Genomic DNA, 16,673 nt, shown 5'->3' on the forward strand with positions numbered 1-16,673 from the left:
ATACGCATATGTGTGCACACCCCATACACACACACATATGCCACATGCACATACACACCACATACACATGTGTACATACATACCTCAAACACTGCACATACCACATATACATGTGTGCACACCCCATACATATACATACATATACCACATGCACATGTGTACATACATACCACAAGAAAACACTGCACATACACCACATACACATATGTGTGCACACCCCATACACACACGTACATATGCCACATGCACATACACACCACATGCACATGTGTACATACATACCTCAAACACTGCACATACACCACATACACACATGTGCACACTCCATACACATATGTACATATACCACATGCACACATATACCGCATGCACGTGTGTATGTACATACCACAAGCAAATGCTGCATATACACCACATACACATATGGTTTACAAAGTGCTTCACTAATACTTCATTTGATCCTTGTAACAACCCTGGAAGGTAGGTCCTATTATAATCCTCATTTTACATACGAAGAATCTGAGACAGATGGATGTTTTGCTTAGGGTCATGCAGCCAGTAAGTGCCTGAGGCCAGATTTGAACTCTGCTCTTCTTACCTCTTGGTCCGATGCTCCGTCTTCTGTGCTGCCTAAGCTGCCTGTTTCCTTCATTTTCCTGGCTTATGTCCTTTAGGATCAGCTAGGATACGGGGTATAGACTGCGCAGGGTGTGGGAGGGCAGCTCACTAGCCTGCAGGAGAGAACCTGCTATCGCCACTTCTGCACATCACACTCTAAGCGAATGAGCCCCAGGTTCAGTGAACATCAGTTTCCCAGGGCGTCCAGGGGCCACTACAGCTACCTTCAATGCAAAGAATAGTTTTTGAATTTTTGTGGTTTTTTATTTTTAGGGCTGTGATCTACTTCAATATCCAGGTGGTGAAGGGACAGCGGAAAGTTATCTGCCTCCTCAAGGAGCAGATTAGTAATGTAAGACTCTGTGTGTGTGTATGCATGTATATGTGGGGGGTGTGCATGCATGTACATGTGGCATGTGTAGGCACTATGTGTATGTGATGTATGTACATATACAATCGACATTTGTGACATGTATGTACACGTGTGTATTTTGTGTGTGCATGTGGTATATGTATGTGCGTGGGTGTGCACGTGATATATGCACAGACGTATGTGTGTGCATATGTGTATATGGCGTGTGTTTGCGTGTGGTTTGTGTGCATGTATACATGTGGTGTTGCACACCTATGTATATGGGGTGTGCCTGCAATATATGTGTTGGTGTGTGCAATGCATGTATGTGATATTGCACTTATGTGTATGCAGTGCACACACACAGGTTCATGTGGTTTGTGTGTGCCCACATGTGTATGTGTTATGTGCATCTATGTGTGTGTGTGCATCTATGTATATGTATGGTGGTGGGGAGGGGGGAAGCTACAATCTTGTCCCCTCTGCTCACTTGGGCCACATCCCTCTCTCTTACCCTTCTTGTCTCCTCTGTGTCTCTGCTCTTCCAGGAGGGAGAGGACAAAATCTTCCTTATCAACAAGCTTCACTCCCTTTATGAGAAGAGGGCAACCCCCAGCTGAGGGGCTGAAGCTAAGAGACTGCAGGTGAGGTGAGAGGCCAGAATGGAGGGGAGGGGAGCCCGGGATGGTGGCAGGGGTAGCGGACATAAGAAGGGAGGGGAGACGCAGGCCTGGACTAGCTGGGTCTAGCCCGGGCAAAGGACTGGCATTTTCTTGAGGACTAGAATATTTTGCCAGGAGCCCAGTGCTGGCAACGTCTTCTGATAATTCTCTATTGCACAGGGCACTTTTGCACACAGCCTCTCACGAGGGGGCAGGTATTAGATCCTTATTTCACAGATGAAGCCTCTTGAGCCTCAGAGAGGGTAAGTGATTTGCCTAGGGTCACACAGTCGGGGGTCAGACCTATCCCTTCTGACTGTGGGTCTGGTCCTCTTTCTTCCTCCCCACACCCCTGACTCCCTTGCTAGTTACCTCCCTGGCTACAATTCCAGAGGAGATCTCTATTCTATGTACAGCCCTACCCTGGGTTAAGGATGATGTGGTGATATAAGATACTGTAGCGGAAAGAGTGCTTGATTCGGAGTCAAGAAGACTTGAGTTCAAATCCTGACTCAGATGCTTACTCACTCTGCTACCCTGGGCAAAATTATTCAATCTTTCTCATCTGTAAAATTGGGATAATAATACCACCCACCTCACAGTAGTAGTAGCAGGAGGAGGAGGAGGAGGAGTTCTTGTTGTTATCATCTCATTGGTCAAGGAGCCTCTGTTTCTACTCCTTATTTCTCTTAACTAGGGAAGGTTATAGCCCTGAACAAGTTATTTCCCATCTCTGGGTCTCAGTTTCCTTATCTGTAAAATGAGAACGTTGGACTTGAGGACCTCTAAAGTCTCTTCCAGCTAGCTCTGACATTCTATAGTTTTACAACTGCCTCTGGTCATAGACTCACTAAATATGAGCGGCCTGTGTGTGTGTGTGTATGTGTGTGTGTATTGGGACTGAAGGGGGTGTAGGGGAAGGTTTTATATACACATATACATCTTTTTCTAGCTATCATGCTATTTATAGTATTTTGTTGTTCAGTCATTTCAGACTTTTCTCATGACCCCATTTTGGGTTTTCTTGGCAAAGATACTGGAATGGTTTGCCATTTCCTTTTCCAGCTCATTTCACAGATGAGGAAACTGAGGCGAACAGGATTAAGTGGCTTGCCCCAAGGTCACATAGCTAGTAGGTATCTAAGGCTGGATTTGAATTCAAGTCTTCCTGACTCCAGACCAGGCACTTTATCTCATTATGACCCCTAGCTGCCCATAAAATTAGGAAAAAGAATGAATTGAAATTCTGTTGGCCCTTCTATCAGAAAGTCTGGTCATTTCTTAGTTTAGCCAAACCCCTCTGTGTTGATTAAAGGTCTGTATAAAAATTGACTAAGCCTGGATCTTTGCTATAGAAAGCAAGAGGTAAAATTCAAAATTATTTTTATTTATATAAGTCTGCGCACACATCATTTTACTTAAAATATATTGAAAAAAAAGTAGAAATGAAATTAGACCCTAATTTTTGAATTGCCTGATTTTCTTCTTAGCTGCCCATTAGTGACATACAGTTTTTGCGTGTGCATTTTTCTCACTTTTTCCCTTTCTTCTACAAGCACTAGGCTAGGTGACATGACGGTCTCACTTCAACTTTAATAACTTTGATATTTAGATTCCCACTAAGCCTCAGGGTTTACCTCGTCTGCACTGGAGGCTGCAGGTGATGTAGTAGAAAGATGGCTGAACTTTAAGTCAGGAGAGACTCAGGTTTGAATCTAGGGGTATGCTGGTAAATGTTTAATTACAGGTTCTCTGAAAATGCATGACATACAAATTTAATTTGCATTTTTAACATTTTTCCCCCATGATTTTCTTAAGTCTAGAAATCAACAAAACAATAAATCAAGCCTTGATTTGTAGTGTTTGCTGATTTCTGAGGTAGAAATGCCCAAACTGAAAATTTCGCAATGTGTTGGGGTTCAGGGTTGCTCCAGCACATGCCTGGTCGAACCCTTCCTCTGACACTTTCTAGCTACGTAACCAGGGGCAAGTCTTGGCTCCTTAAACTTCAGTTTCCTCACCTGTAGAATGGGATAATAGCATTAGTAGTGCCTATCTCAAGGAGTTGTGAGAATCCAATGAAACAATATATATTTTACAAAAATTGTAAACCTTTGTGAACCTTAAAAGTGTCACATAAGTGTCAGTGTGTGTTTTTTGCTTTGTTTTGCTGAGGGATGGGTGGAGGGAGGACTTGGATCTGTGATCCATCATCACAGTCTGACAAACCCACTTATATCTCTTCTAAGGATGTAGATCAGCAATCTTGTAACTTAAAGTCTTAAAGAATAAATACTATTATTTGTGAAAGGCGGGACTTGAACCCAGGTCTCCATGAATACAAGGCTGGCCCTCTATTCACTATGTCATGCTACCATCATCTGCTATCATCATCATCTTTTCTAAGTCTTTGGTTTCTTCTCATCTTTCAGGTGTCATTGGTCCCTCGGTGTCCAATCTAATTGTGTTGTCTCCATCTTTCTCTCTAAACTTGATCCAATCCAGCTCCTTTCTCCCTCGTGGTTAATTTTTACCTCCTCCGGGAGCACCTCATGGATTTAATAGTAGGGTCCGAGTGTTTGTGGAACCAAACCTTCCCCACTTTTCTTCTTTTTACAATCTTCTTTTCATTTTTGTCTTTGAATGGTCGGATAGCTTGCCGAGCTTTCTTTAAATTGGTTTTAACGAAAAAGAAAGTGACTTGGAAAACATCAATGACCACCATCCTATACCTACTCTTCTATCTGTACAAAATCTCATGTAGGGTCATCTATATGTGAGTCGGGCATCCTTTTTTTGTTTGTTTGTTTTTTGGGAGGGGGGTAGGCAGGGCAATTAGGGTCAAGTGACTTGCCCAAGGTCACACAGCTAGTAAGTGTGTCAAGCGTCTGAGGCCGGGTTTGAACTCGGGTCCTCCTGACTCCAGGGCCGGTGCTCTACTCATTATGCCACCAAACTGCCCCCAGAGTCGAGGCATCCTTGATGAGAGTATTGGTAGGGAACAAGTAGGCTTTCACAAGTGATATTCAACAATAGAGCACAGCCTTACCCTCTCAAAATTGACTGAAAGATACAGAGAGCATAAGATCTCATTGTGCTTAATGGTTGGATTACGAAAAAGCATTTGATTTGGTGGGAAAATGTGCCACTTTACATATACCTAAAAAGAGGTCTCCCATCCATATATTCAATTCATTTAAGATTCCTTGGAAGACGTAACAGAAATAACCTTATTCAGTAACTCTCTGATAATAGACATCAGGCCAGGCATAAAAATAAGGAGGGGTGCATGAATATGATGTCAAGAAGGGCCACTGATCACTTAAATCTTCAGTACACCAGGTGAGTCTCTTAAAACACTACCTAAGTCAGGGGTCGCTATGTGGTGCAGTGGATAGAGGACCAGCTCTGAATTTAGGAGAACCTGAGATCAAATCCAGCCTCAGATGCTTATTAGGTATGTGACCCGGGGCAAATCACTTAACCCCAGTTGCCTCAAAAAAAGAAAAGACAAGACACTGCCTACGTTTATCATCATCTTCATCTTTTGGATTTGTGATTTTATCAGTATGAGAAAACCGCTCCTTACTTTCCTCACTGAAAATTCCCTACACTAACTAAATTACGGGTCCAAACTAAGGACTATCCTATAATGATAACTAATATTTACATAGTGGTTTTGAAGTTTTATAAAGCACTTGACAAACATTAGCTTGGTTGGATCTCAACAACCCTGTGCATTGTAGCTATGGCTATTTTTATCTCCACTTTGCAGACAAGGAAACAAGGCCCATCAAAGTTAAGTGACTTGTCTGTGGTCACACAGCTTGTGCCAGAAATGCCATTTGAATCCAGGTCTGTGCTGGCTCCGGGTCTGGGCTGCCTCTCTGACAAGGGTGGAGGAGAGAGAAAGGACAGTCGATGTTCATCTACAAGCATTGAGGCAGCTGGCGGCACAGTGAAAAGAGCCCTGGGCCCAGAGTCAGGAAGACCTGAGTTCAAATATGGCCTCAGACATTTACTAGCTAGTTGTATGACCTTGGGCAAGTCACTTAACCTCCACTTACCTTAGTTTCTTCACTTGTTAATTGGGGGTAGTAATAGCACCTACCTCTCAGGACTGTGACAATCAAATGAGATAATACGTGTAAAAAGCGCTTAGCACAGTGCCTAGCACATAGTAGGTACTCAATAAATGCTTATTCTCTTCTTTCCCTCTGAGCTGGGTATTGGTGAGAGCTGCAGCTATGACAGAGGAAGATAGAAGTGATAGATACCCAGTAATCAAAGGCAGACAAAATTCCAGAAATGAGTTTTGGTGATAAGATTCATAGCCTTAGATGTCTAACCCCAAATGAACAAAGTAACACAGTGAAGTAGAGAGCCTAATACTGGGAGGCACATTTGACCTCATGGGCATTGCTCAGAATTGGTGGGATGGAACTCATGACCAGACTATGACAATAGAAAAACATACCTTGTTAAGATTACCTTGTTTTTTGTTTGTTAAAAGGGGTTGAGAGTGGTTGATTGAGTAGCAATGTACATTCTCCTTGGGGTTGGGGAGGAGGAAGAGGATTAATTTAATGCATAGATAAGTAAATACAAGGGAACCTGGAGAGAGAAATTCACTAGATCTCACTGTCCTCTCAAGCTATCATCCTATCTCGTTCCCTTTCTCAGCCAAATTCTTAGAAAAAAGGTGTTCAAGCTCATGGCCTCCACTTCTCCTGTCACTCCTCAACCAATTTGCAGCCAGGCTTCACTCAATTCAAGTCTCTTCCTCCAAAGCTACCAACAATCTTGTGGTTGCCAAATCTGAATCTCCCTCCTTCTTGGTACCTCTGACAGTGGTGACCACTCTCTCCTCTCTGGGTTTTCATGATGCCATTCTCTTCTACTCCTCTGACCACTTCTAAGTTTCCTTTTGCTGTCTCATCATCCATATCATGTCCCCTTCCTGTGGTTGTGCCCTACATCACTGTCCTCAGTCCTTTTCTCTCTCTACAATCTCTTTGCTGGTGAACCTTATCCACTCCTGTGGGTTTAATGGTCCACTCCTTGTAAATGGCTACCAGATCTATACATCCATCCCTGGTCTCTCTCTTTAATTCTCCTTCTTTATAGCCAACTGCCTGTATCCCAAACAATTCACTTTTTCCTCTAAATGCATACCTCTGTTGAACTTCATATTTCTTTCAAGGGCATGATCATCCTTCCAATTTCCCAGGTTTGTAATCTCAGCAGTTTCTTATATTCCTCACCCTCCCTCATCTCACATATCCAGTCAGTCACCAGTCCTTACAATTTTACCTCTACAACTTCTTTCTAATCCATCCCCTTCTCATCACTCACACAGCCACCTGCCACTTTAGTTCAAACCCTCATCCCTCCTCACCTGGAATATTTCAAGGACTTTCTTTTTATCAGTGACCTCAGGGAATATGCCTAGTAGTAGAATCTCTGGGCTAGTTAATTTGCATTATAGGCAGCTAGGTAGTTCAGTGGATAGAGCCTGTGCAAGTCTCTAACATCTCTTGCCCCAGTTTCTCATCATCTTTTCATCACTGAAATAGGATGTCTAGGTTCTTTTTTTGGTCATGGTGTTCAGATAGTCCAGTGATTCTTAATTTTTTTTCTCCTCCATCTGTTTTACTTTAGATTTTTTCCCCTATATTTTTAGTCTTTCGACTTTGGTTTTAGTATTTCTTGTTTCCTCATGGAGTCATTGACTTCTGTTTGGTCAATTCTCATTTTCAGTTTTTTGGTTTTACTTTTTTTTTTGGAAGGGGTAAGGCAGGGCAATTGGGGTTACGTGACTTGCCCAAGGTCACACAGCTACTCAGTGTGTCAAGTATCTGAGGTCGGATTTGAACTCAAGTCCTCCTGACTCCAGGGCCAGTGCTCTCTTCACTGTGCTACCTAGCTGCCCCTTTTTTTGTTTTTTTTTGTTTTTGTTTTTTTTGGAAGTCCATTCTCATTTTTAAGGAGTTTGCTTGGGCAAAGTTTTGTACCTTTTGTCTAAACTATTAATTCCCTTTCCAATTCTTTCTTCCATAGCTCTCATTTCTTTTCCAAATTTTTCTATAAGTGTTTTCATTTCACTTATAAAACAATTTAAAACTCTTTTTAAAAAGCCCTTGCTTGTGTGTAGATGTTTTGGAGCTATTCTCTTCTTCTGAGAAGAAAACTTTGTTCTTGAGCTTCTGCCACCATAATAGCTCTTTATGGGGGACTTCTTTTTTTGTTTGTTTGTTTGCTCGTTCTTCCAGCCTACTTCTTGACTTTGGACTTGATATCAGGGTGATACTCTGCCATACTTCTGGAGGCAAGGTCTAGGCTGGTGTTGTTGCTGCTTTTTGGGGGTAGTGAGTGTTGTAATATTTCAGGGTCTTAGGCACAGGCTGGGGGCCTGAAAAACTTTCAGTGTCCTCAAAGTAATCTGATCTAGGGCAAACTCTGATTGTTCCTACAAGTTCATGACATGGGTTTGCTTTTGAGCAAGGGCAGACCACTGCTAGACTCCATCTCTATCAGCCAGCTGGAAAGCTCCACTGGTTCAGAGTGGCAGAATTATAGGCTCCTCTTTGGTCTTAGATTCCTGTCCTGATCATTCCTCTGGAGGATAGGCTAGGTGCTGGAAATGATACCTTGCTCTGCTCCTGGGGTCCAAACCAGCCCACTGTTGCTTGCTTCTTGAGCTTCCTCCTTTCTGTATACTGCCCAGGGCCTTGGGTAGGCTGGGTCTGTGATCCAGAACTAGGTAATGGGTGACAAAATTGCCAATTCGCACCTGTCCCTGCAGCAGTGCCCTGGGATGAATCTGAAATAGGTCTGAACCTTATTCTGACAAGTAAGGAAGAACTGGTAGCTGAGCTACAAATGGTGGGAACCTTGATGATAACTGACCACAGCCCCTTAAGAGTTTGTGATAAAGGAGAGGAAAGCCAGGCAAAAGTGGATAGGCCCTTAGCTTTAGACCCCAAAGGACTGGTTTGTGAAATTTCAGCTGGACTGTTGCAGCGATGTGCTGATTGATCTCCCTTACCTCAAGTCTCTTTCCATGACAATCCATCCCTCACATCTACAAAAGCAATTTTCCCTATGCACAGATCTAACCATGTTGCTTCCCTTTTTAATAAACTCTAATTGACTACAATTACCTTTAGGGTAAAAATATGATTTTTCTTCTTTGGTTTTTAAAGGTCTTCACAACATGGCCCCAGATTACCTTTCTAGCCTCACCATACATTATTCCCCTTCCCTCATTATAGATTCCAGCCTCACTGGCTTCCTCCTCTGTTGCTTACACGTAGCATTCCATCTCCTGTCTCTGGACTTTTGCCTTGACTCTCCACCCATCCCCTTCCTCATCATCTTTGCCTTTAGAATCCCCAGTTTTTTCTTTAAAACTCAGTTCAAACATCACCTTCCACATGAAGCCTTTTCTATTCTCCCCCACAACACCCCAACCCTTTGCCCATGCTCTTTCTCCCAAACCATATTAAATTTATTTTGCATTTCTATAAACCCCTTGGGAGTAAGGACCACTTTATTTTTCTGTCTTCTGTATCACCAGTGCCTTACACAGATCCTGGAACATAGTAAGCACTTCGTAAATTCTTATCGATTGAATGAATGCATCAATATACTCTCAAGAAGAAATCAGCAGCCATAGTGGGGAAGGATGATGGATGAACATCCAGGTGAAGCTCAACAAATATTGCAGGAGAAGGATAATGTTATGGGAACATACCATAGACCACCTAGATATAAGAGGAAGTGGACAAGGAGTTTGAAAACATTACAGGATTGGCAAGGTAGCATGTCCTTGTACTAATGGGTACTTCAATTATAAGGGTATCTGCAGGAACATTGTTAAAAAATGGATTCCTTTAATAGTCTCATTCTTCAGAAGCTAGAGGAAGTGATGAGAGGAGGTGCTATTCTGAACCTTATTCTGACAAATAAGGAAGAACTGGCAGCCGAGGTACAAATGATGGCAACCTTGGAGATAATTGACCACACCCCTTAAGAGTTTGTGATAGAGGAAAGCCTGGCAAAGACTGATATGCTCTTAGATTTTAGAACATCAGATTCCAAAGGCTTCTGAGAATGGATAGATGGGATTTCTGGCCTAAAATTCTGTAGGGGATGGGAATAGCTCTGGACTAAAATTCTGAACCTGCATGAAATAATTCCAGTGAGGAATTAAAGCAAGATCTGTCTAAGGCCAGTTAAGAAACAGAGAATTCATTAACCAATTTAGATTTTGAGAAGACACATATGGAAGATGCAAGGGCAGCTAACAGGACTACATGATCCTGGATGAATAGTATCTCAGGATATAAATGAGCTGAACTTGGCGACAAATGCTAAGAACATAAAAGTAAAAAAGAGGAGAATCAATGAAAGGGTAAACTTGATATTTAGGGTGGATGGGATAATGAAAAAAAGTGGAAATCCTGAAATCAGATCTTGTATTATTTTTCTCTGCTGAGAGGAGAGTCTTTGTACTGGAAAGGATAGAATGAAAAATGGCTAACAACTGAAACTCAGATGAAAGCTGAGTAGCAAAAAAAAAAAAAAATTAAAAAAAAAGAAAGCTTAGTAGAGAGCCAGCCAATAAACAAGCACATGGTAGTCCTCAATGAATTTAGATCACCACACTCAAACTACCAGAATACTAAAAATCCTAACAAATATGATTGCTGGACTGTTCCCACTGACTTCTGAAAGACCAATGGAAAATGATTGACGTGTTACAGGACTAGACAAGGGCAAATATCTTGGGAGTCTGCAAACCATAGATCAATGAACATGACAGATTTCTGGCAAAATTCCAGAACATATTACTAAAAGGATGATTTATGAACATTTAGAAAGGGAAGCAATGATTATTAGGGATCAGCATGACTTTTTCAAGAATTGGTCATACCAGACTAACCTCATTTGCTTTTTTTTTCTTGATCACAGGGTAATATTTGTAGGTCAGGGGGATATTAAAGACATAGTTTATCTAGATTTCAGCAAAGCATTTGACAAAATTTTTTGTATTATACTCATGGACAAGAAGTTCAGATGAAAGCTCGACAGTAGCAAAGTTAGGTGAACTAATTGAATGGCTGGACATTATAGTTTGATGTGGACTTCGAACCTCTTCAGGAGTGCAATGAAAGTATCTTTAGTCTCCCCAGAACAATAGGAAAACAATACTTGCCTATTCATTGGACTGGGTAAGCTTGTGTGTCTGGAGAGAGATTTCAGTTACAGGGTCAATATGGTTCACTTTGACCAGGAGGCAGTTGTAGGTTTTTTCATTCACAGCCTTTTCAATGTGCTTGGGATTGGTTACTGTGAGATCATACCCTACCACTTGGATGCCTGCAGTAGCAGCAAAGGACTTCCAAACTTCTCAGTCATCCTGGCCAAAGGGATCTTCAATAGACATCATTAGATAGTCCTTGAGGAAAGTCTTATTCAGGTCCCCAAGCGCATCAGGGATGACATATCTGCTGGGGTCATCAGGAGACTTGAAGTCCAAGTTATATTTCCCAGATTGGAAGAATTCCAAGGCAGCAACATCCATACCAATAACAACCTTATAAGTATAGCCAGCCTTACCAGTAGCATCTTTAGAAGCTCTGGAGATTCTTTATTCTCTAGGATATGAGGAACCAAGCCAACCTCATCTACATTGGTAGCATCTTGCCCATATTTCTGCCTAATAACATTCTTCCAGTTGTGGTAGACCTCAGCTCCAATGTGCATGGCCTTCTTGAAGGGCGCTCCAACAAGGAGGATCATGAACTCCTACACTGGCAGCTTGTTACCAACATGGAAGCCAGCAATTCATAGCTCAATCAGCATTACATTATTGTGCCTATTCTCCCAGAGCCCCTTTAACAATTGTCTTTTTCTTTTTTGGTCATCTTTGCCAAACTCAATCCTATTTCTCATGCATTGTGTTGTTGTTCACTCATTTCTGACTCTTCCTGACTCCATTTGGGGTTTTCCTGGCAAGGATACCAGAGTGGTTTGCCATTTCCTTCCCCATTTGATTTGACAGATGAGGAAACTAAGGCAAACAGGGTTAAATGATTTTCTCAAGGTCACACAGCTAGTAAGTGTCTGAGGCTGGATTTGAACCCGAGAAGATGAGTCTTCCTGACTCCAGGCCTGGCTCTCTATCCACTGCACCACCTAGCTTACCTTATTTCTCACAAGAGGGACTTATATCCCACAGCAACATATCTATCCTTCTCTGCTTTTTGCTCTGCTGTGCAAGCTCCCACTCTCCCCCTTTTTGAGTCCAGAGTCACCCTTTCAGGACAGTTAAAACCTTACTGCTACCTGGACACTCACAGCAGCAGCTGTGCCAGTGTTGTTGAGAAGTTTCCTTTCCCTACCTCTTCCCAGCTTTGGCAAGTCCCCTCAGAAGCAGGCACTCTGGGGCAGCAATGTGAGCCAGACTCACCTTTTTTTTTTCTTTTGGGCAGGATGGAGTCAGTAGTATAGCAGTACAGGAGTTGGTAGGCATGGATGCTTTGTGATCTCCATCATGGCTTACTACGGTAGTAATGAGCAGGCGTCCCAAAAGTCTTAGTACAGTTTTAAGCTATCAAAGCATGTATGATTTATAAATGTGATATGTATATGATTTATAAATAAATATATGTTTTGAGGGTGTATGTTAAAAGTTTTACTGCTGTTGGGTACTTGATCAAAAAAGTTTGGAGATCACACTTTAGGCTAACTTCATTTTGCAAGTGGAGAGTGGGCTTGGCACCAATTCTCAACTCTTTCTTTGAAGTAGGACTGGTTCACTCATCCTTACCTGTATCCACACTGGCAGGTTGGGGTGGTTCTCTGAAGGTCCGGCCATGTGGCCATAACTCACTCTCAGGGTCAGGGTCTTAGGGCTAACCCTAATGTGGCAAAATTAATACGTTTACTATGTGCAACTTTAGCTCCTGAGTCCCCGCCTAGTGTGCTTAATGTTTAAGAGAATGAACATATCTTTTTTTTTTCTTACATCAACTCTTTATTGTTTAAAATAAAATTTCATTAATATTTTTTGCCTTTGTATTGTTAAAAAATTTCCCCTGTATGCCTCTACCTCTTCTTCCCTTAGAACCATTCTTTATAAGAAAGTATTTTTTTAAAGAAAGAGAAGAGAAAAAAATTAGCAAAACTGATGAATATATTGAAAAAAAATCTGAAAATATATGCAGTATTCCACACTCATGTATCTCCCATGTGTGCAAAAGAGTTGGGGAGGTATATTCTTATTTCTTCTTTGGGACCAAACTTGTTCTTTGTAATTTTGCAACATTTATTTGTTACTGTTTCACGGTTTTGCTCTTTGTTGTAGTCACTGTGTACATTGTATTCTTGGCTCTGTTTCACTTTACATCATTCCATGGAAGTCTTTCCATGCTTCATCACATTCACCATTTCTTACGACACAGTAATAAATCTATGACATCAGTGATTTCTTTATGTTTTGTTTAGTCATTCCACCGCTGATGGACGTTGACAAACAGTTTACAATTCCTTGCTACCACAAAAAGTGCTGGTATAAATATCTTGGTTTGTCTGGGGACTTTACTTTTTATCAGTGACCTCCTTGGGGTATATACCTCATAATGGAATCGCTGAGTCACAGGGGATGGGCATCTTAGCTCACCACTAACTCTTAATCATGAAGCATATTTATTAAACAAATTAAAGCAAAAATAATAAAGTGACGTAATGGTTCAACCCATAAAACTGTGCCACCTTCTGCCACCCATGCACAAGTCTTTTGGAGAGAGCGAGCACAAACTTATAGAAACTTAGCAGAGAGGCGCCTGAGTAGGGAAATCCATGTGCCAGGAACCACTCACAACTCTGGACTTCTTGTCTTTATGTTCCTAATATCTTTGGGTCTAGACTATTACTACTTTATCTGTTGGATCAAGCTGTGCTTCTTCTAGGCTTCTCTGTTCTACTTCTTGGTGAAACCACTTTTCTACAGGCTACTACTCTTGGGCTATTAAAATAGTGTTAATCTCTTTCACTGAAAGCAGAGATACCCCAATCCTGGGATCTTCAGAAATATTTAGACTGAGTCCCTTGACTGGTCTCTGAGTCAGTATTAGCTCTCTCAGTAAAGCAGTTCTCCTAACCCTAGAATTCACCAAGCTATCAGGTCAGTGCACTGGTCTCTGAGGGTCCTCTCAAGCCAGAGGTAAAGAAGCAAGGCAGACAAATCTCTGAAGAATTGCCATCATTCAAATTTTAGGTGGCAGTAAACTGCATCTTCTTTCCCCAGCCAGCTCTCCAAGCAGCAGAGCTCTCCTCCAATCAGATTAGCTCCCAGCAGCAGCTGCAAAGCTTGTTTTCATCCATTTAGCTGTTCTCAGCATGAAGCAGTTGCTCTATATGTCTCCTTTCTTCACTGGACTTTAAACCACTCCATTTCTACTGCTTCTCCACTTAAATAGCCACCATCTTGGTGCAGGTGCTTATCACCTCGTGCCTGGACTATTGCACAAGCCTTTTAATTAGTCCCCCTGCCTCTATTCTCTCTCCAATCCATCCTCCACTCAGGTGCCAATGTGATTTTCCTACAGCTTAGATCCAGTCATCCCACCTCCTCTCCCCTGCTCCCTGCTCCCATTCAATAAACAATGGCTCCCTAGTACCTTTAGGATCAAATATAAAGTTGTTTGGTTTTTAAAACCCTTCACAATCTAGCCCCTTCTCTCTTCTAGTCTTTACTCTTCTCTTTACACTCCATGATCCAGTAACACTGGCCTTATTATGGTTCCTCAGATTTAGTGCTCCATATCCTGACTCCATCTTTGCCGTGGTTGTCACCCATGCCTGGAATGCTCTCCCTGCTTTTGCCATCTCTCTTCCCTAGCTTCCTTCAAGTTTCCACTAAAAATTCATCTTGTACAGGAAGATTTTCCCCATCCCCCTTAATGCTGGCACCTTCCTTCTGTGATTACCTCCAGTTTATTCTGTATGTATCTTGTTTGTACATAGTTGCTTGTATGTTATCTCCTCATTAGAAGATGAGCTCTTTGAAAGCAGGATCTGATTTTGCAGTATTTCTTTAGTATTCTCAGTACTTAGCATAATGCCTGTTATATTGTAAATACTTAATAAATATCTCTGGACTTGACCCATCTTTGCTTTTGCTTTGACCTCCAGGTCCCTGAGGCCCTAAAGTGCTCTTCAATTTTACTTGAAATATCCTTGTGGCTGAAGAACATTGATCAGGCCAGAGACTGACCACTGAAGCTGGGAATTATTTCAGCAACGACTTCCACCTCATCCCCCCCATTCTCTTTCTTCCAGTTTGCTGGGGACAGGCCTGACATAGTATTTATTTGAAATAAATAGTGTTTTTATTTTGTTTTTTGAACTGACTTGTTTCTCACATTCTATAGATTAGGCACAAACACTCCCCATATTCTCTCCCTTGGTACACACACCACTTTTTCTCTTCATATCAACACCATATATAATACTGATAGTATTATCAGAACCCCAGATCATTAACATGTGGTCTGGGAAAGGACATTCTATCTGAAAAGCCTTGTTTAATCGCAGAAATAATCAATTTACCCACTGTGGGCCAAGTACTGTACTAACATTTTGTTGTTTATTTGTTTCAGTCATGTCTGACTCTTTGTGACTCCATTTGGGGTTTCCTTGGCAAAGATACTAGAACAGTTTGATACTGGAGTAGTTTGTCATTTCCTTCTCCAGTTCATTTGACAGATGAGGAAACTGAGGAAAACAGAGTTAAATGACTTACCCAGGGTTACATAACCAGTGTCTGAGGTTCAGATTTGAACTCAGGAAGATGAGTCTTCCAGACTTGAGGCCTGGCACTCTATCCCCTGGTCTTTGATCTGCTTTACTAAGGAAAGTAACTTTAAGGGGTTAACAATCTCACTTTAATCCAACATACAAATATCATTCACTTAGTTCAGGACAAAAAGCTAGCAACCTGAACTTCAGAGCAAATACAAACAAATTACAAACATACATTATAAACAGACCAAATACAAACCAATATCTGGGTTAGCAAAGCCGGGGGTCAGTTACAACGGCTTGCCCAGAGTCACATACCACTCTTCCAGTGAGTGAGAGCCCCCCAAACAAAACCTTCGAAGCCAGGGGGACTCCTTAATGGCTACCCAGAGTCTCCACACTAACACTCTTCCAATGAGTGAGAGCCCCAAGGAAGAATGCCAACCTCTGGGTTTATATATCTTGTTCAGGGTCAAAGGGTGTCACAACATGTGACTTAAACCCATGTGGCCTAAAAGCTTCTGACCTCACAAATATGTGACTCAAACCCAAGTAAACCAGGCTTTCCCTTGAGGCAAGGAGGTCATCAAAGACTCCTAATTTAATCAAAGAAACAAAGACAGTACTCTTCAAGGGCACTTGATTAAATAAGTGCTAAAAGCCCACCTTAATTACTGATACAGCTGGTAATTGGGCAGTGCTTCCAACACCAAGCAAAATGGGCAACTAATGCAAAGGTATTGAGACAGGAGATGGAACAGCAGCAAGCAAACCAGTTTAGCTGGGACTTGAGTGTGGAATGGGGAATAATGTGAAATTATTCAAGAAAAGTAGGTTGTACCAGATTTTAAAGGGCTTTAGATACCAAATCAAAGAGTTTATATTTTATCTTTGAGGAAATAGGAAGCCACTAGTGCCTTTTTAAAATTTTTTTGGCAACTGGGATTGCCCAGAGTCACGCAGCTTGTGTCTGAGGTCATCTTTGAACTCAGATCCTCTTGACTCATGGGCCAGTGCTCTATCCACTGCACCAACTAATGGCCCCCACTAATGCTTCTTGAGCTAGAGAAGGACAACATTGGGCCTATCCTTTAAGAACATCAATTTGGGGGGAAGCTAAGTGGTACAGTGGATAGAGCACCAGCCCTGGAGTCACGAGGACCTGAGCTCAAATCCAATATCATGAAGATATCACAATAACAAAAGTCACAAAAATTTCCCCCCAACAC

At 41.8% G+C, this 16,673-nt stretch overlaps 1 protein-coding gene and 1 pseudogene across 4 annotated transcripts in view; one reads left to right on the top strand and one right to left on the bottom strand.

The window, feature by feature from the left end:
* The window catches only part of TMC6 (transmembrane channel like 6), a 40,017-nt gene extending 24,968 nt beyond the window's left edge, over positions 1-15,049 (top strand). For 2 of the 4 annotated variants that reach the window (XM_036756071.1, XM_036756073.1), the window contains 3 exons: positions 892-970; positions 1,519-1,614; positions 14,836-15,049. In XM_036756071.1, the coding sequence (XP_036611966.1) occupies positions 892-970; positions 1,519-1,590 (151 nt within the window). In that variant the 3' untranslated portion in view covers positions 1,591-1,614; positions 14,836-15,049. Of the gene's footprint in view, positions 1-891; positions 971-1,518; positions 1,620-1,812; positions 1,896-14,835 lie in introns of all 4 variants that reach the window. The other 2 variants (XR_005010218.1, XM_036756072.1) reach the window with 2 other exon arrangements.
* LOC118847026 lies at positions 10,765-11,484 on the bottom strand (annotated as a pseudogene).
* Positions 15,050-16,673: the final 1,624 nt, after the last annotated feature.

Source organism: Trichosurus vulpecula, chromosome 4, assembly GCF_011100635.1.
Source record: "Trichosurus vulpecula isolate mTriVul1 chromosome 4, mTriVul1.pri, whole genome shotgun sequence".
Lineage (NCBI taxonomy): Eukaryota > Metazoa > Chordata > Mammalia > Diprotodontia > Phalangeridae > Trichosurus > Trichosurus vulpecula.